The 20,690-nt window shown below is 37.6% G+C and overlaps 2 protein-coding genes across 2 annotated transcripts; both read right to left on the reverse strand.

Annotated features, from left to right (window-relative positions):
• Positions 1-803: 803 nt before the first annotated feature.
• On the reverse strand, positions 804-10,957 carry LOC116297113 (glycine dehydrogenase (decarboxylating), mitochondrial). Its single transcript, XM_031705276.2, has 17 exons — positions 10,792-10,957; positions 10,353-10,412; positions 9,831-9,917; positions 9,171-9,437; positions 8,797-8,981; positions 8,247-8,322; positions 7,514-7,639; positions 6,885-6,964; positions 6,151-6,220; positions 5,583-5,695; positions 4,767-4,950; positions 4,066-4,138; positions 3,688-3,783; positions 2,795-2,902; positions 2,357-2,421; positions 1,552-1,632; positions 804-1,440 (listed from the first exon to the last, which is right to left on the reverse strand). Exons 1-17 carry the CDS (start codon positions 10,813-10,815, stop codon positions 1,306-1,308), a joined length of 1,830 nt encoding a protein of 609 aa, XP_031561136.2. The 5' UTR covers positions 10,816-10,957; the 3' UTR covers positions 804-1,305.
• Positions 10,958-11,464: 507 nt separating this feature from the next.
• On the reverse strand, positions 11,465-15,608 carry LOC148910926 (glycine dehydrogenase (decarboxylating), mitochondrial-like). The gene is made up of 7 exons (XM_089030666.1): positions 15,572-15,608; positions 15,310-15,445; positions 14,185-14,349; positions 13,728-13,805; positions 13,201-13,363; positions 11,932-12,043; positions 11,465-11,559 (listed from the first exon to the last, which is right to left on the reverse strand). The coding sequence occupies exons 1-7, from the start codon at positions 15,606-15,608 to the stop codon at positions 11,465-11,467; spliced, it is 786 nt and encodes a 261-aa protein (XP_088886792.1).
• Positions 15,609-20,690: the final 5,082 nt, after the last annotated feature.

Genomic DNA, 20,690 nt, shown 5'->3' on the forward strand with positions numbered 1-20,690 from the left:
CTATGCTTTGGCAGTATCTTCCGACGAGGAGTCGAGGTCAAGCCCTCGTGAATGGCCATTTGTGCACCTCGAGTCCACGAGGATGTTGACATAGCAATAGCATTGGCACATGCCCGGTCCTTGAAGGTAAAATTTCTTTACTAATGTCAAGCTTCGACAAGTCTCCGTTGTAATGTCCCCGTTATGATGTTCTTTTATTCCCCAAAATATAAAAAGTACCGATTGACTGATAATTATCGTTATCGCCCCAGTTAGGGAATCCGGACTTATGGTGAATTCCGGATTCCAAGGGTCTGGATTCCGGATTCCAAAACTTTTGTGTTTCGGATTCCTGGATTCCATATCGTTAATTTTCAGATACTTTCTCTGAAAATTATATTTGATATACTTGCCAGTATAAGTAGAATCGTCTATCAATTAAATCAGCATCTGATGACAGATATTCTTGGTGGAAATATTACACAGAGGGGGAGGGGCTACATCGGTTCAGTCTAGGTCGAGGCGATAGCATTTGAGTGTATACTTTGAATTTCATAGTAGTAGAGCCCGGATTCCAAAAGGGTGGATTCCGGATTCCATCATAAACTGGATTCCGGATTCCAAGGCCTGGATTCCAAGGCCTGGATTCCAAGGCCTGGATTCCGGATTCCAAAGCCTAAAATTTTGGATTCCGGATTCCAAATTCCCTTACATGGGGTGATCGTTACCGTAACATGTATTACAGAGGTGTATACTCACGACTATTTTCATTGCTACGCGCTGATTGAGACAGTGGCGACAGTGTTCAATCAAACAAACTGATCGGTGCTTTATATACTTTTATTATATAATTTGTAATGGGTTTGTAAGGAAAAAAATACATTGCAAATGTAATACAAATTTAAAACGATAATAATTATTAAATACATCTAGTCTTCAGTCTGCAGTCTGCGTATGTCCAACACCATCCAACGGTGTGCGACAAAAGCACATTACTCAACCGGGCTTGGAAACAATGATCTGCCTTCGGTATTTACAATTCTTTGAGCTAATTTCTTCATTCCTGAACTAGATCTAGCAAGTAACATGTTGCTCGTTCATGGATCTTCCATTAAAAAACACTGAAGTCTGAGATAAGCATTCTAGAATTTTTCAAATGCTCATTTCTTTTTTCTTTCTTTCACTGCAAAATTGTGTAGGCGACAAAGGTGACGGCAAGACTTATTCATATGTTATGTGGTCCAAAAATTCCTGGTCAAAAGCATATTAACCTGTGAGTGTTTTAATTTGTTGCTGGAGGTGGATAATATATCATATTAACAATCTTTATGTGAATGCCTTTGTCTTCTCATAGTCATAGCTTTCCAATGGTGGACATGTGCAGACGAGATTTTGGTCTCCGTGTTTGTCGTCTACCCTTGCACAGCCTGGCCAGAACTTTGTTGTGCCTTTCAACCAGGGCTGGAAGGAAATCAAATCAAAATACAATCAATACAATTTCTGCAGCCCTCAATGTCATTCAAACACTTTGATCGATTTAGCAGCTTTTTATTTATTTATTTATTTACTTACTGCAGGGTATGCTGCAATTTCACGGCTGTATGGATAACTCCATTTATCTGACATGACAACATCTTGTGGATGAGGGGAATTCTAGAATATTAAAACAACCTTCATTTTGTATACAATTCTCTACTTTCACATCCCCATAATACTGTACTTTGCGTCTTTGGGGGGTAACCAGAGGGTAAAAACCCACTTATTTTGCTGAAGGCTGATCAGACAATGTTGAAAATACCTTGTTTGGTATCCAAAAATAAAACGACGAAGTAAAAAACAGAAAAAGATAGAAGCTTGAAGACGTTTAAGGTAAATTTTAAACATTTTCGTGAGTCAATACGTTTTCTGTAAATCCAAAACTCTTGATAATCTGTACACGCAAAAATAACTTGAAATAAAGCGATAATCAGTATTGTACAGATAAAAGCAGGTATAGTATAAATTCAATTAAGAAACCTTTCAATTTGGGACAGTTGTTTGATTGGTTGCCCCCCAAAGACGCAAGGCATTATGGGGATCTGAAAGTAGAAAATACAACAAGGAGACTATTCCCTGGATCTCCAAAGATACAGTGGTGGGGTATTATTCCAGGCTTGTCACCAGTAATTTGGGAAAAGGGTTCGTATTTGCCATTTATCATTGAAGAGAGGGAGTCAAGGGGGGGAGGGGATTCACTCAAACCTAAATACCACTTTTGATGTCAGGCCTGCATTCCCCATAAATTAACATTAATGAAACCACATCAAAATTCCAACTTTGGCACCCTCCCCCCCTTCCCAAAATTAAACGCAAAGTAAAGAATTAGTCAAATGCATACCTTGAGGGGATTATTTTTCGAGTCCATAACTCCATCTTGGATGTCTCTGATTTCATTTCTTATAGCTGCAATTGCGAAGAAAGAAAGAAAATGAAACGAATTTATATTATGTCCAGTGGATCTCAATGCATAGAATCTCATTCATGCAATAAATTTATGTTGAAACATAAAGAATGAGCAGATTTCTGGTGCTTTGCTCTATTATAGGAAATACTAGGCGCATGTAGGGTTAAGCTGGACGATCATGTAAGAAACAAAAAAAAAACAAAAACAGAAATCATGGGGTTTCAAAAAACCTCATTGTTATCGTGAAAAAAAGGTAGAAATCCTGGGAAGTGCTGGTTGTGGGGAGAAGATGAAAATGTATGCCCTGAAACCTGACAGGGTGTGAAATGGGGGGACATTCGATAAGGGGGTAGGATCACAGAATAAGCTTACATATTAGGGAATCACAAAGTCGGTCCAGCTCAGCTTTGCTTTCACTCTCTGTTGGCTCAATCATCAAAGCAGTTGATACAGGCCAGGCGACAGTAGGAGCATGGAAGCCTGGAAAGAAAATCCCCTTCATTGTAATCAAATCCAAACCTGCTTATTTATTGTTACAGCAATACCAAGAAGCCCATAGGAAATCATGGGTAACATTTATAGCAGTATGAGGCCCCTCCCTACTCCCCCCTCCCCCCTGGGGAATTGGGTCTGATTCCTGGACTCAGTATCACATGTGTTGAGTTTGTTAGGGTTCTCCCTTGATTTGCTTTTCTTACCCTGGGTCTCTGGTTTTCCTTCATCTGCAAAGCCTAATGAGCCAAATTCCTATTCGGTCTATGAATTATGGGCTGTTTATATGGAGGCGAGCCAGCCCGGTAAGCGGGCTAGCCCTGCTTTGCCGAGATCTCGGCTCGGCCTCTTTTCGTTGTAAAAAATGCTTTGTGTTTATATGGGGAGATGGGCTGGCCAGCTTACCGAGATCTCGGTTGGGCGGTGCTGAGATCTCGGCAAGCAGGATGGAAAAATACCCATATAAACGAGCCAGCCCGGTAAGCGGGCTGGATTTGATCCTACTGCACATGCCGCCATGTTTTTTTTTTATTTTCGCGGGACGAGTTCGTATGCTAACGAGGCTGGATGATCACACGACTGATTGCATCCGGGTAAGCGGGCTGAACTTTCCCATATAAACGCAATCCAAAATTCATCTCGGCCAAGCGGGCTAGCCCGCTTACCGGGCTGGCTCGCTCCATATAAACAGCCCCTTAGATGGGTCCTAACTTTGGTCAGCCCAGAGGTTGCCACACAGGTAGCCCAACACTCAATAATTCACTGAATCTCACCATAGTCCTGAAGTCTCTTTGCAATGTCCATGGCTTCAATTCCTGCTGTCTTTTTAAAATCTTTGGCATCAATAATGAACTCATGTGCACAGTAACCTGTAGGAGTGAGTGATATTCAAGTATATTAATTATTTAGTAAATACAAAAAAACAAGCCATATAGTATTATCAGGGTCGCTAGACGTGGTGACAGTGAACATCCTTTACCCCTCCCCCACATTCTATTATCAGCTCCACAATGTATAGATGGCTATTATTAATTTTTGTACGTTATAATTATTTTGCTGGTTCAAGAGCCTACAATAAGTGGTATTTTGCTCCAAGTTTGAATATGTTGAGCCAACTGTAGAAAAATATTTAATTCTTGCCAAACACTTACCATCACCAACAAACAGTACGTCATAATGATCTTTGAGCCTTGAGGCCATGTAGTTTGCATTTAATATAGCAACCTAAGAAGATTATGTTTTTAGAATAGTCTCTTTCACAGTCCAGCAAACTTGTAGCCCTCGTTTCATGATCAAATTGAGATTGCCCTATTTCACTATGACGTCACATCAAAACAATCTATTGTTTAAACGCAAAGGATCATGGTCATCGGAGGGGGTCAAATCAATGCAAATTCACCAAAAATTGTTCTAAAACCCATATCAATCCACGAAGAGAAGTAGAATAGCCAGCAAATGCTCAGAATATTTTTCAGTACATATTAACACATATCATATCTGAAAACCAGGCCATTTTAGATTAAACTGTTTCGCTAGGAGCAAATTGTGTTGAATTTTCTATTGGATTTGGCGATTCTATCCCCCACATAAACAACAGTGACATCATAGTGAAATAGGGCAATTCGGGGGTTGATTTTTAAGCTGGTTTACATGAGAAACGATTCAGTTTCCCAGAGAAAAAACGACTTGATTGTTGTGCCTCTTGTCATGGCTGCCATTACATAATGGTACAAAGCCTTTATAATAAATTTATGCCTGCATGTTTTGATCACTTGTTCCACCTTAATCTACAGACCCCTTCTTCTGCTGGCAGCAGAGGCAACCCTTGCACTTCAATGCAAACATATCTCACCTCAGAAGCTTGTTTCAGTCCCTTGGCACCCATCAATTTGATATAAGCCCAAGCAATCGTCAAGATCGCACTAGAGCCATAAGGTGCAGCCGAGATGACTCCAAAGGGTTTGGCACCCTGTCCCACTGTACTGGATGGTGCGATGACGGGATGTGATGGAAGGAAAGGAACAAGATGCTTTCGGCTGAAAATACAAAATAAATTTGTGTGAAATATTGAGACAATACTTTTTAGCCATAAAAACTAATTTTAAATCTGGTGAACATGTTCAACTATGGTCACATTGAGTATGTTAAACCCAGGTTCGTCAGGCTGGCCTGGGCTCAGTGTTGTATGAGTAGAGTTACTAGTTGGTTCTCTCCTCTGCTTCAAGGGTCTTCTGATTTTCCTTCCTCTACAAAAATCCACCTCTTAAATTCCATGTCCAACTCTAAATTCCAATCTCAATTGGAATTCAGTGGTTGAAGATCAAGCCACTCTCTGGAAATGCCACTGCTAATCCTATTTCATTTTTTTTTTTTTTTTGGTTAATGAACACCCCTATGGACACTCAAGTATTTAGTGCGACTCGCCCCACCATGGCCACCCAACTTATTATTTTACTAGTAGTTAGCCACTCAGGCAGCAAGAATTTGTGCATTTGCAGTGAACTCACTCAGCATACAACCATGACAAATATTTAAAATTATTTCTTGGCAGGAAAGGATTCAACGGCATTGGTAAAAAGAGTAAGAGTTGGGTGGCCAAGATTAGGCGTCCTCACACTGTAACACGAATCCCTCAATTTTGTCCCCCTATGCATGAACAGAGGCTTACACTCCAATAGGTCCCATGCCAGGCCCTCCTCCTCCATGTGGGATGCAGAATGTTTTGTGCAAGTTACTGTGCATTACATCAGCACCATAGTCTGCTGGTCGGCACAAACCCACCTACAGAAAGACAACAAAATATCAAGTCATGATCAACTCAATTCAACTTTATTTTGCACAATGGTGTATAATTAAATATACTTTTATATAATGCCTAGAGCCTATTAAATAAACTGAGAAGTTTTCTAGTTATTCTTCATCAATTGATCAGAAAAAAATACTTAGCAATATATAATTACATAGAAAATAGAAATGCTGTTGTAAGGAAGAACAAAACCAGAAAAATAATCATTTAAAAAATTAGGATATAAATAATATAATTGAAGTAAATAAATAGAAACTATATAATATTAGGAAAGGAAGTTAAACAAATACTACATAGAATAAAGATTTATATTAATTTGTCTCTCAAAATATTAAGATAATAGCAATGAAAAATTAATTATATGACAAACTAGAGCTGATTGATACATATATTGTTTAAATATATCTAGTGCCACTACAGTTATTCTCACCTGAGCATTAAGATTAGCTCCATCCAGATACACTTGTCCTCCATGGTAATGCACCAAGTCACAAATCTCTCTGCAAATTATCAACAGAAAAATTGTTGGCCAAAGTTGTCTCCACTTATTGGTTAGAAACAACCTGTGCCCCAGATGCCCTGTTGACTGACCATCAGCCATGGTTGGTCGACATTCACCTGTTAATCCATCAGACAGTCCACCATCACCCAGCCATTGGGTGACTGTACATGTACATAAAGAACAATGCCATTAAAGGAGCAATTACACTGAGGAATTTTTCTTTGCAACTTGTCTCCCAACAATGTGGTGGATATTGCAATGCAGCTTGAGACAATTTGATGAGAAAATTCCACTGTGTAATTGTGCCTTACCAACATCTTGTCATCAGCTCAGGGACATTATACATAGTCACTAGCCTACCGTTGTGATGTTAAAAAGATGGCTATAACTGTTGTCATTACATCTAATGGCTAGCTATGGTCAAAAGATGGCAGACAGTGGGTCAGCAGTACATCTGCGGCACTGTTCTGGAATACCCTTCCAAACTGGCACATCTGACAAGAAACTGATTCTTGAGGTGCAATGTGTGATATCAAAGCTACCATTTTGGTTATACTTTAACAAAAGATTTGGTCTTGGTATCTTTTGGTCATGTCAACCAACATGGTGGCCAGAAGTCTTTGTTTGTATTTTTATCCTTATTAGAATGTTTGAGAAAATACCTTATTCCAGCTTCAAATATACCATTTGTAGATGGATAGGTAACCATAATGGCTGCAAGCTCTGCACTGTACTTCTCTGCCTGAAGATAAGAATTAAGTTAAGTCAATAATAATAATGTAAGATCAAATAGTTCCTTGTTGGTTGTTGTTACATTCATAATAGTTTGTTTTATCAACCATGAATTTAATAAATATGATCCGAGCTTTCGGGCTACTCAGCCATGCCATGGTTTGATTGCGTTTTCTCTTTGTCAATTGTAATGTTTTTCATTTCCCTGAGGATGACCAAGTAGGCCGAAAGCTCGGATCATATCTATTAAATTTATGGTTGATAAAATAAACTATTATGAATAATAATGTACAGAATTATAAATTTCAGGTGGCATAATCATGGTAAAACAGTTTACCTTCCCAACTACAAGTCCATTTCCTATGACATCCAGTTACTATCCTGCTTATTTATCATCTTCATCATCAGCATTATCATTATATAAGGGTTTCATCATCATCATTACCATCATCATTATAATGGTTTCATCATTATCATCATCAGCATCATTCATCGGCATCATCTATTCAACATTATGATTATGATTGCTCAAATAAATAATAGGAATAACAAAATATACCTGTTTCTTCAGGTCATCCAGGTCAATATTTCCACCACTGTCAACTTTAATAACCTTGACTGTGAATCCTGCCATCTGCGCACTAGCAGGATTGGTGCCGTGGGCAGAAACTGGAATCAGACACACCTAATAAACAGCAAGAGAATTTGAATGAGCAAATTATAATAGACGATAGATGTTGGAAAAAAAAGATAGACTGAATCACCACTTTCCAATTTAGACCATGCATCACTTCCTTTCAAGTATTATTCCTTTATCAATAATGCTCATGAGCAAGACATTACATAAAGTATGAAGGAGTCTCAAAGAATTTCAATTAAGAGTCTCAAAATAAGACTAATGCAATAAATGGATGCTTTTAATTCTAAAATGTTAAAGCAAAACTCATATTTGATGGCCATGAATTTGTTTTCTCCATTCCATTGATGTTCTTGATTTTTTTCAAAGCGTTTCTTTGATCCCTCAGTCTACTCTATAGCATGTGTTTTTCCATTGATCAATACCATAATTTCACAGCATTTAGCAAAAAAAAAAAAAAAAAAAAACGAATCCTAATCAGTGACCAGTTGAACAAGATTATGTTGGAGTATGTATGTTTATGCCAAGTTTATAAAAATCTGATTTCAGCTTCATTTCCCCACAAAAAAATCTTAAGGGAATGGCTCTCACTTGCAGGATTTCTCTCTCTCGGTTTAACACATGAAACTACTATAACTATTAGGACACTATTCACCTTTCTTTTTTCTTGTCCAATATGCTCAAGGTACGCTCTTATAGCTCGTAGTCCTGTGTATTCACCTTGTGCTCCACTGAGGCAAGAACAGTAAATTACAGTCAATAAGAATTTGGTGAAAACTATACAGACCATGTTTCTCAAGGTTGCATGCGCATCCAAGTCTAAGGAACTTGACAATACCAGAGCACGAGTATTATCATGCATTGCTAAGAAATTTTTTTGATAAGAATTAAATTGATTATTCTCCTCTTTAAATATAAAACTGTCTTCTCAATTTTACTGAATTTAGGTTTTACAGTTTTGTGGCCCGTCAAGTTGGATGCGCACACAACCTTGAGAAAACAGTCTATTGCAGGTAAATACCATATTTCAAATAATCAAAAAATTTCATCTGGAGCTCTGGTTGTTTTAATGTTTGATAAAAATTCTCAAAGAAAGCTAAATTAGAAATTAATGGCATAGTAACATGAGCAAGAATCCTTGCATGGTCATAAGCCGCAGAGCAAATGCTGCTCATAATAATTTGTTCTGTTGTAAAGAGTCTCACCTATTTGGCTGGAAGCATGCTGCATCAAATCCTGTAATCTCGCAAAAATCTTGTTCAAGTTCCTGGTAAAGTTTTAAGTATCCTACGGCTTGTTCTACTGGTGCGAAGGGGTGGATATCGGCAAACCTAGGCCAAGTTATTGGCATCATTTCAGTGGTGCTGTTCAACTTCATGGTGCAGGATCCCTGTGTTGAGTAAAAATTTAAAAAAAATATTTATTAAAATATTTCTGCTACGTTTAATTCAAAATCCTGTTTTATTTTTCCTATGAAAGTTCAAATTAGGAGTGCATGCATGGAAAAAACGACATGAGCATGTTTTTTGACCAATCAGAGCACCAGTTATATATAATTTTCATGTTGAATAATACTTACCAAGGATATCATGGAGTGAACCAAAGAAAGATCTTTATTCTCTAGCTGCTTCATGTACCTAACGATATTCGTCTCTGAGTGATGACTGTTAAACACAGGGTGTGTTAGATAGCTGCTCAGTCGTTTAAAGGGAGTATGAAGAAGACTGTTCTGGGGTACTTCAGAGAGGTTGCCACTGATTTCTACAGCATTTGACTTGCACCCAAATATCCAAAGTAGGTCATTCAAGTCTTGTTCCTTGACTGTTTCATCAAGGGACAATCCAACCTGGTTGCAAACAATAATTATGGTTTTCACAGCCGCCATGTTGGCTAAATTTAACAAAAGATTCTTCATTATTCTCTTTGGTTATATCATCCAACATGGCCGCCCTTGTCTTAAATGTTATTTCATTCTCTTGGGAATGTTTGAAAACCAGCAATACACAAATCCTAAACACTAGCTATTACTGGGTTTCACTTGATGTAATCCTGTCTCGTACAGAATGTCCATCAGTTGAATTGCACATTTTCAGAATTTTTTCTTATGACTGGCTGACAGCAAATGGTGGCTTATTTCAATGCCACGGCATGCAGTATCATGAAATTGCTGCAAATCAGTACCAAAAATTCAAACTCATGTAAAAACGAAAGCCCTCTACTCATAGAGTTTCAAACTTACTGTTTGTTCATCAATTTTTCTCAAGTTTATCTTCTTCTCTGCTGCTCTTTTCTGTATTTCTGAGATATCACCAGTGGCTGACACAACCTGTATTAATTGTAATTTTTAATCTCTCATGGAATGAAATCAAGGAAGCACAGGTAGCGTCGAGTTAAGCTTGCATACCTCTAATCCAATGCAATCTGGGTTTGAACCCTGTCAGGCTCAATGTTGTATATGAGTAGAGTTGTTTGTTGGTTAAACTCTCCTGTGCTTTGAGGGTTTTTCTCCAGGTTCTTCGTGTTTTTACTCCCTTCACAAAAATCAACTTTAAAATTCTAATTCGATCTATTGGCTGCCTAATCAATTGGGTTGCCAAATCTGTTAGGCATTACGCAGTCGACCATGGAGTTGTAAATGCATTAGATTTATTAGATTTGTTGGACTTACACACATAACCACCCTTGCTGCTTCTCTATGATACTAGTAGCTATATGGTGTCTTAGTATTACAATCCTATGCTATTTTCTGTTAGATTCATACCTTGAGTGTATCAAAATAAGGATGCATTTCATTCGACTTGGTGGCCAGCCTGCTTGATCCCTATACACACACATTTACAAAAAGGAAAACTTTACAAATCACCACCTACACAATTTTTATTATGTTAACTATTCTGTGGCATGTCTGTAAAGCAGCTTTTAGCCAAGAGCATTGACCATATTTTAAATAAAGGTCATTGTATTGTGACATATTGATATTCTATTGTCAGTAATCTTTTTTTGTTGTTGCTGTTATTGTGCTGTACTTGTTTTATGTGTGCATGACATGGTATTTACATGGTCCATTTTTTGAGACATATGATAGAAAGTTAATGAACCTTCTGCTATTACAACCTCCCCCCCCAGGAAACTCCTCTATTCCCATGAATAAATGGAAGCTGACCAAGTTTCAAAATTATTATTAATTATTACTTCCTCACCTTCGGCAAGGAGTAAAGTTGCATTATGTACTCTCAATGCTATGTTCTTCAAGCCTTTGGGTCCATGGTAGACAGCATACATTGCAGACATGTTTGCTAACAATGCTTGTGCTGTGCAAATGTTGCTTGTGGCCTTATCTCTTCTGATATGTTGTTCTCTTGTTTGCAGAGCAAGACGGTAGCAAGGAACATCATGTGTATCCCTGGTGAGAGAATATTGAATTGAATGAATGGATGGATGAATGGATGGATGGATGGATGGAGGGAGGGAGGGAGGAGGGAGGGAGGGAGGGAGGAGGGAGGGAGGGATGGATGGACAGATTGATGGATGGATGGATAGAGGGATGGAGGGAGGGATGGATGAATGGATGGATGGATGGATGGGACTGACCGACCAACCAACCAACCAACCAACCACCTTATTTCTGCTCACCTGGCTGCCTGCCTGAATAACTGACAAACTGACTCCCCCTTTCATAACCTATCCTTTCATTGCCTAACTCATTTGTTTATATATCAATCTGTCTTTTCATTCTTTCCTTCCTTTATTTTTGCACACCCTATCAGCACTCGAAATTAAACCCCAGTCAACAGACAACACACTATCAGTCTGATGTGGCCAGTCATCTTGTCCAGCCATTAACCAGCCATTTTCTAGCCCTAACCATCACTATTACCTGGTCACTCCAACCATTCTTCCAGGTACCATTCTTTTCAAATTGCCTATGTCACGGATGGCAAAAAATCCTGCATGTGGACCTCCATAACCTATCAAAAATAGTTTAATATAAAATATTTTTTGTCAGACTTTGGATATCATCTTTTTGAAAAATTTAAACTAAAAAAAAAATTTCTGAGTAAAAGAAAAGGCTCTATTCAGTGGCCACCAGGGCAGGAAACAACAGTTGATCTGTCGCCAGTTATGATGGCCGGCCAAATTAGGTTTGACTTGGTCATACCTGGTTTCTGGCTCAACATCAATGGTCAAAATTAACAACAAGACAAAGATTTGACCGAGCAAGGCAAGTTCCAATGCTACCTGGACATTTTCAGATTACTTGCTGTTATTTAATACTTGGCACAGGTTACGTACCCTTGTTTAAAATATCCTCTCCAATCATTTTGTTGCATGATACTTACCAAGCGAAACTCCAAATCTTTGAGTTGACCCTACAGCAATATCACAACCAAATTCCCCTGGGGGTCTGAGAATAGTCAAAGCTAAAAGATCTGTTGCACAGACTGCAAGAGCCTATAAACAAAAACCAGCGTAAAATCATTGAATTAATATTACAATTTTATAAAATCAATCCTCTAAAAATTAACTACCACAACTACTGTCGCCAGTTTAGTTCAGTTGCTAAGAGTACATTTGGTCTATTGAGCCAGAGGTCACGGTGATAATAACCCAGAATGATGAATGCAGCCTTCTTAGAGTTGTGATTTAGAGTAATGAATATATAAAAAATAAAAACTACTTTTACTGCTTCGAGTCATAACTGCAAACTTGTATGGCAGTGACACAGCTCAAGGCATTTCATTTCATTCCATTCATCTTAGAGATATATAAATATGGATAAGTTATAGTGCTTGGGAACAAGGTTATTCCGGGCGAAAGCCCTTGGAATTTAATTCGGAAAAATTAATTTCCGACCTCGCTGGGAATTGAACCCACGACCTTCGGAAATTAATTTTTCCCAATTTAATTCCAAGGGCTTTCGCCCGGAATAGCCTCGTTCCCAAGCACTATAACTTATCCATATTTCTATATCTCCATGTATTTCATTAGTGCCATGCGGTCCACATATTCTCATCTTTCCATTCATCTTATTTCATTCATTTTATTTTATTTATATAACAAAACACTATACAACAGCTACCAAAGATGGCTTCATATGCTAATGCTTTCAATAGCTGTTATCTTAATTGAGCATGCCAACCCAACAAACCAATGGTATTGTGATGTGCATAGCTTCAAAACAAGACTATCAGGTAGAATTTCAGATAATTTGTTAAGAAATTTCCTACAAATCTTCAAGTGATCACAACATTTTGATAGACATCTTTGTTATACAAAGTATTTTGTCTTCTTTCTAACTTTGATCAAACACTATATAGCTTTTGGATATATGAACAGTAGTTTCAATACTTTGTATATCAAAGATATCTACAGTAAATTCCTTAGTGTACTCTTCAAAGCTCAACCCGATTTTTGATGCTGGTTTTGATGCTACGCTCATAGAAATACCGCTGGTTTGTTGGAGTGACATGCTCAACTGCGATAAGAGCTACAGTTGATCCTATATTTAGCTGTGCCACTGAGCTGCACAAGTTTGCAGTTATGACTAGCAATAAACAATAAACAAATAAAGCAATAAACTTACACTGATTATTTTTTGTGTCACTGACCTTTCCTGCATGCGCTTTTTCCACCAACCCAGAAAAATCATCAATCATTCCATAGGTATCAGGATACTGGAACAATACACCACTGACGTCTTGTCCAGAGAAGTCAAAACTATTTTTATCACCAATGATAATTTCAATGCCATTTCCATCTGGGCCTAACGTCCTATGAACAAAAAGAACTCATACTTAATACCCCATGTAAGATGACATCCTCATTTTGTAATTCTTATTTAATATTAACTAATATCTCAGCAAAGAGAAGGTATTTCAAAGAAAAGTAAACCATTCTTTTATTTCATTTTATGAAGGCTTTCAAATTATGAAGGCATTGAGTATTTGCACTTTTATCAGAATATAAGTTTCACAAATTTTCTGAATCAGGCCACTTTAATCTGTTTAGAACATCGGCTTAAATCAGTTACTAAATTACATATAGGACTTCATTCTCTGTGTACTCTGTTCAAAAGCTAGGCATAGAGCTCTTGCATATTACTAAATTACTACATGTATATATATACTGAACATACTTGGCTCTTGTTTCCACGACAGCAATGACTTGAGGATGACAGTTACGATCTACAAAAAACTTGGGCTTTTTATTAGCTCTGAAAAATGAAGGGACAAGAAAAAAGAAGGAATGATATTTTCTATAATAACTATAGATAAAAAATAATTAATCTCCAGCTATCATATCCTATTAACCTCTGGGCTGCCAATATCTGTTATAATAATCTATGTGATCTACATCCTTAGCATGTCTAACAGCCACAATTACAATTTGAGGTCTTGTTGCGGGAGGAAACTGGTCGAGAACCTGCCTGGCTAAAAACCCTCACACCAAGTCATGGAGAGAACCAACAAACTTTACTTCACATGTGACGCCAAGTCCAGGAATCAAATCTAAGACTCTAGAGGTCAGGTATGTGGTGCACTAGCTACTCTCAATGACACCACTCTCAACTAGACCCCTTTTTTATTCATTACCTGTATGCAAGAGCCATTGCTTCAGCAGCTGCAGTTGCCTCATCCAGGAGTGATGCATTAGCAATGTTCAGTGCTGTAAGGTCACTGACCATTGTTTGAAAATTCAGTAATGATTCCAGACGTCCTTGAGCCAGCTCAGGTTGATAAGGTGTGTAAGGTGTAGTCCTAAAAATTGAGATTCTTGCAAATGATTTAAGTTGTCTATATTTTGGTAGTGTATAAACTGCAATCAGAAGGGGGGGGGAGGGGGAAGCATATCTGGATGGACCCTGAAACAATCTCTGGGCTGATCAAAGTTAGGGCATGGCTAACTCACAGATTGAACCCTGAAACAACCTCTGGGCTGGTCAAAGTCAGGGCACGGATAATTAATAACTCACAGGTTGAACCCTGAAACAACCTTTGGACTGATCTAAGTCAGGGAACGGATAACTCACAATCTCTGGGCTAATTAAAGTTAAAGGGCATGGCTAACTCACAGATTGAACCCCAAAACAACCTCTGGGCTGGTCAAAGTCAGGGCATGGATAATTACTCACAGGTTGAACACAGAAACAACTGCTGGGCTGAAGAAGGTCAGGGTAGGGACTTATAACTATCTTGATCACATGAATATTTGAATTTAAACTTGAGTTAGCATGTTGGAATGGGTTTTTGTGGAGGGAGAAGAAAACAAAGAACCTGGACAAAAACTCTCAAATAAGGAAAGACATGGCACGGGATGGTAATTATAAGTCCATAAGGCCCTTTGCGGCTCAGTAATCATGTGTGAATTCATTCACTGAGAGCAAATGAATGAACATTTTGATTCCCATGCAAGAAATTTACTGGTGAGCAAACACACTCTCTACAGCCTGTTTTGAATTGTAATAAAAATGCATTTCGTAACACACTGGTAACACATCATTACATTCAATTCTTTACAAGTAGCTAAAAGAATCGCCAGTTTAGAATAAAAAAACAAAAATTTTGCTCTCCAGTACAGATACATGTACTTGAGCTACCACACCTGATCGTTAACTACGAAGGGCCTATTGAACTCAAACCCCAGAATTAAGGTAAGTGCACCACCCCTATATATATAACACCTTTGATTCCTGGAAAAAAATTAAATAATGTACATACCATCCTGGATTTTCCAGTATATTTCTGAGGATGGTGGTAGGAACGTGGCAGTTGTAATAACCCATTCCAATATATGAACGCCATATTTGATTGCCTTTGGAGATTTCACGAAGTTTAACCAACAGGTCTGGTTCACCTTAAAAAAATAATGTGGCTTTTTATTGGGCATAATTTGTTCACTAAAATATATATGATACACAAAGTGCCTATATTATCCGAGTTAAGCACAGGTAGAATAGTGGTGAGCGTGATGGCCTCTCACCAAGGGTATACCCTGCAGGTTTAATTCCTTGAATCATAATTTCAAAAAAATTCCATACAAATCCTTACTTTGAATTTTAACTTAAATAATCTTAAAATTGAATCCCGCAAAAGGTATAGGGGACCCTGTTTTATGCCACCTAACTCAATATTTTCACTATCAATTTTATAAAAGTGAATATTTGAATGGTAAGAAAAATTCATATGATTCGAGGGATGCATCTTGGAGATATCAAGGTTTATATTTCCAATATGCTAATGAGTGATGTAATTTAATAAGTATGATTAAATATACAAAACTTTTCTGGGGCAGCAAAATATCCTGTATAAAACATCATGGTCTTACTCAGGGTTTATAGAAAATTAATAGCACATTTGTTAATTCTCATAGTAATCAGCGTTGCAATTCAAAAACGATGAGAACCAAACTCAAATTCCTGTAATGACATCACTCTCATTAACACATTGGAAGTATAAACCTTTGATATCTCCAAGATGCACCACTCGAATCATATGAAATTCTTTTACCATTCAACTATTCACTTCATGTAGAATACTGAAAATATCAAGTTAGGTAGTATAGGCACTTTAAACTTAGCTCCCTTACCAAACAACATGTAATAACTTCCATGTTTAGGGTAAGGTCTTTACAAGTTTAAACTGAACAAACTACAGTGAATGCAAAGCCCTCGAGGAGGTATGCTTATAACAATAGAGCTTACACTATAGGAGCCTTCCACAGATATGCTTATTTTGGATTATTCTTTGTTGAAAATAAGGTGAACAAAACTCGGAAAGTCTCGCAAAAACTTTGCAGTATTTTAAGATTGAAAGTGACTCATATATAGATTTCATATTTCCATGGTAAAGGACATTTTTTTAGGAAATCTTCTTAATTTCTAAATGGTTTGTGATATAGTAATATGCTACAGGAAGTATGTGCTCGTGGGAGAGGGAATTCTTTTGCAGACTCCCTAGCTTACTAGGTGGCCATTATATTAATTTAATTAGACAATAATAATAAAAAAAGTCCGACAAAGGACTAGCGTCTGAAACGTCAGTTTTTTTCATCTTTTCGCGGTGTATGATTTACTTTTTCATCATTACTGTTTTGTTAGAAACAGCAACGCAGCTCAAACTAGTTTTTAGCCAGTTATCTCTTCATTTAATTAGACTTTATTTTTTTCGATTCAAAACTATGTGGCAGCAATCAAAACAATATCCACCTCCTTGAAGACTGCATGCTGTGTTCCACCCCTTTTCCCCTAGCAGGTAATTATGATGGTTCATGACGACTCAAACACACAATTCATTTGTTATTTACATGAAATAGAACTTTCCAGAACTGGAATGCGAGGGGTACGACTAACAATGGTTTCAAGTTGAGGTTGGACTGGATAAATGAATGTAAAGTATGAATACATCAAGTCTGATCTTGATTGCTGCCATTGCTTTGCGCAAATTTCAAAAAGGTCTGCTAAGGTAAAACAAATTCAGCAGGTGTACATAATCCGTTTAAACATTATTCAAGCATTCAAAACTTATGCTAGAGCTTTGCCTTAATGCTTCAAACATCTGTATCAACAAATCACATTAGATGCTACTGCATAAAATATCATCATAAATTAAAGAAGATTGATTATTTACTTAATGGTTGATCCAGTTTGAGTTCCTCTCTGTGTCTTATACCAGCAGGCACTGTCTTTTCTATCAATTCTTCCATATTCTGCAATATGGAGACAAACAAACAAACAAACAAACAGTTAAAACAAGATACCATATAACCCTTAACCAAAGAAATTGCTATGCATGGTACTTCTCCTAACACTTCTCTCGTGTTTTGCCAACCCCTACGTGTTTTATGACTGCACACGGCAGCACGCGAGTGCGTTTCCTATTTCTTCAACAGGCTAATAAATAAAGGTATTCAGTAATAAGTTAGAAAACAACAAGATACCAAACTTGAAATATATCATTCAAAATCTCAGACATCATAAACAATGAAAACCAATGAAGGATCCAAAGCTAAGTGGCATTTGACATACACTTACCTCAAGCTCCATTTCTTTAAGCATTTCTTTCTGTTCTTCTTCGCTTGGTCCAATATGGCGGCTGATAAAAGCATCAGAACTTGGAGCAATCTGACTGATGTCGAACCTCGTTACAGCAGAGGAAAAACTTCTAAGAACAAGTCTAAGAGACTGAGAAGGAACAATCCTTTTTGTTTGCCATTGATGGCTTGAGAATCCTTGTCTTACGACGTAGCGAGTAATTCTTGCTGCATTGGAATACATTTTAAAACGATCCAAGCTAGTTAAGCCTCTAATCCAAACAAATCTACGACAAAACTACCTTAAAGAAATGGGGGAAGAGAAGGACTACAATCCACTCAAAGCCTGACCTAAAAACAACAAAATCTTCAACAAAAAATCTCTTCCTAAATATTAAAACCCCTTAAGACTAAAATCGAATCTTATAAATATCTAGATCACCATCTTCCAGGTTCTGAGTCGTAGAAAAGTCTAGTCACATGAGCTGCTTGTACAGTTAAGATAATATTCACCCCATTCTACAAATATGGGACAAAATTTATTCAAACTTTACAAATATGGTAGATACCATGATGCTCTGTTATTCCCGCAGGGGGCGTGCTCTGATTGGCTTAACTGTTTGTTGTTATTTTTTCCCGCTATAGAGTACCGAACTGTGATGTCACGAAAAACAAAATTTTGCTTTTGACAATTTTCGATCCCCAATTTCGATAGAACATCAAGAAAGACGTTCAACAAGCTAAATTTTAAGAATATCGGTTAAAAAGAAACGGAGATATGACCGTTTGACAAATCACTGTAATCATTACGTAATGAACCAGGGCAAAAATACACAGAGACTTGTATGGGGGAGATTAAATATTCAAACGGCTGTATCTATGCTAGCCCAAACGTGACAAAACTTCAAGTTGCATTTTTTCATGATCAAGCAGTACTTTTTATACATCAAGTTGATTTTCAATGCACCAAGACCCTTTTGTTCTATGTCTAGTCATTTGTTTCGCTTGTCTAGTCATTTGTTTTTGATATCAAGCGCAATGTTTAAGTTGACAAGCAGCCATCGCAATCAAAAGTCATTTAGGTCTTTGCGATTTGCATACAAAGGGGAACGCTAGAAGCTCTCAGGAGAAGATTGATTTCGATCAGCTTGCGATCGATGAACGCGCTAGGTCTGGAAGCTAGTTGCAGCTAGTTAGAGAACACCCAAAAAAAATCAGACTGAGCAAATTTGAGCAAGATTGGATTTTTGACATCTCAAATGTTGCTAGTCTACATTTGAGATGTCAAAAAACCAATCTTGATTTTTTTGGGGTGTTCTCTAACACCAATAAAATTGTTTTATTGGCTAAAAACAAGGATAAACAAGCCTAAATTTACTTTTAAAAGATCTTTTTGTCAGCCGAACTTCCTCCACAAACGGTCCGCCATTGTTGACAGGCAGAGTAGTGCCCATACCCGTTTCAACGCCCTCCCTCCTCCCGCCCTGCAACTACGGCTTCCAGACCTAGCGCGTTCATCGATCGCAAGCTGATCGAAATCAATCTTCTCCTGAGAGCTTCTAGCGTTCCCCTTTGTATGCAAATCGCAAAGACCTAAATGACTTTTGATTGCGATGGCTGCTTGTCAACTTAAACATTGCGCTTGATATCAAAAACAAATGACTAGACAAGCGAAACAAATGACTAGACATAGAACACAAGGGTCTTGGTGTAATGAAAATCAACTTCGATGTATAAAAGTACTGCTTGATCATGAAAAAATGCAATTTGAAGTATCGTCACGTTTGGGCTAGCATATGTATCTCTGTTGCTATTCAACCAATTCTCCTGAAATTTGGCGTGTTAGCGTCTTTCTTGATTTCTATCGAAATCGAGGATCGAAATTATATGATACAGTGAAAATAATATTTTGTGACGTCATCACTTCGGTACTAACACAAGATTATTGATGCAACACTCGAAATGCAATAAGAAATAATATTTACCAACGAATTGCCAACTGAAGCTTGGCAAATATAGAGAGGTTTTGAGTTTGTTACAGAACTGCGTCATTTCTTTTGTTCTAAGCAGGTTTTCTTAGAGTACACTTAGAGTCCCATAAAAGGTAGTGTGCATTGTTTTGGTACTGGTTTTGAGAAACCTGTTTTACAGAGCGACTACATCAACCTATCAACGAAAGGCCACCCAAACAAATTTCCTAATGAAATTCAAGAATCCAAAAATGAAGTCATTAATGACCTCTACGTGTTCACGCTTGAGGTGGTTTGACTGTAAATCAAATTCACAAATTCAGTACATTTTTAACGCTGCATAAAAGACGAATTAGTGGATTTTGGATTTGATAACTGTTTCTTGTTCACTTCTGATCATACACACACTCGTATAAAATAAATATATGATTTTGAAGAGGAAAATGTGAAAATTTGTTACAGATTCTATGGTTAAATTAAATTCTCAATCGTGATTGGCTAGTTTGTATGAAAATTTGTCTGGGTGGCCTTGGTTGGTGAAGTCGTGCATTTCCTTATTTTTAAAACACTCCCTTTCAATTTCTCAATTTCTCTTTTACTGTAATATTACAGACCAGGGCCTTCGTTGGCAAATTCAGATTCCCTTATAATAAAAAACAAACACTAGGTATCGATCCCGTTAATGATAAGTATGACTACTATAGCATTTCGTGATTCGGCAGGTGACAAACAATTTTTTGACACATGACTGACAAGTTCGCGACCTCACCGGATATTTTAGAAAAAGGAATTTGTGGCCAATGGCTTTTCATTCAAACCTATCCGCCCGTGAACACGCAACTGCGAGAAAGGAGACTCTGCTCGCAAGGTAATTTCTAGCCTTGCATGCATACGCTCTTTTAGACATGACTTGACAGTGAAAAGACTGGATGCGAGCAGGCAAAAAGGGCCGGGCGAAACTGAAATTCTAAAACGCTACGTAAGGGCAATACATGATAGTCCAGTTTCGAGTTCCAAATTACCACTGTGTTTCTTGATTACAGACTCATTTATTCAGGCTTATCTTCGAATCAGTGTCTAATTACTCGCAAATACCAACG

This window comes from Actinia tenebrosa, unplaced genomic scaffold (genome assembly GCF_029948245.1).
Source record: "Actinia tenebrosa isolate PJP-AT-01 unplaced genomic scaffold, QUT_ActTen_1.0 PGA_scaffold15__27_contigs__length_11533743, whole genome shotgun sequence".
Classification (NCBI taxonomy): Eukaryota; Metazoa; Cnidaria; class Anthozoa; order Actiniaria; family Actiniidae; genus Actinia; species Actinia tenebrosa.

Excerpts from the sequence above, each read along its gene's own strand:
- LOC148910926 (XM_089030666.1), bottom strand. The coding sequence starts at position 15,608 with ATGATTCAAGGAATTAAACCTGCAGGGTATACCCTTG. Across the intron at positions 13,806-14,184 it reads GCAATGGCTCTTGCATACAG|AGCTAATAAAAAGCCCAAGT; the intron begins GTAATGAATAAA and ends TTCATTTTTCAG. Across the intron at positions 12,044-13,200 it reads AAAAAGCGCATGCAGGAAAG|GCTCTTGCAGTCTGTGCAAC; the intron begins GTCAGTGACACA and ends TTTTGTTTATAG.
- LOC116297113 (XM_031705276.2), bottom strand. The coding sequence starts at position 10,815 with ATGCAACTTTACTCCTTGCCGAAG. Across the intron at positions 6,965-7,513 it reads TGGATGACCTGAAGAAACAG|GCAGAGAAGTACAGTGCAGA; the intron begins GTATATTTTGTT and ends TCTTATCTTCAG. Across the intron at positions 3,784-4,065 it reads CGTACTGTTTGTTGGTGATG|GTTACTGTGCACATGAGTTC; the intron begins GTAAGTGTTTGG and ends TCACTCCTACAG.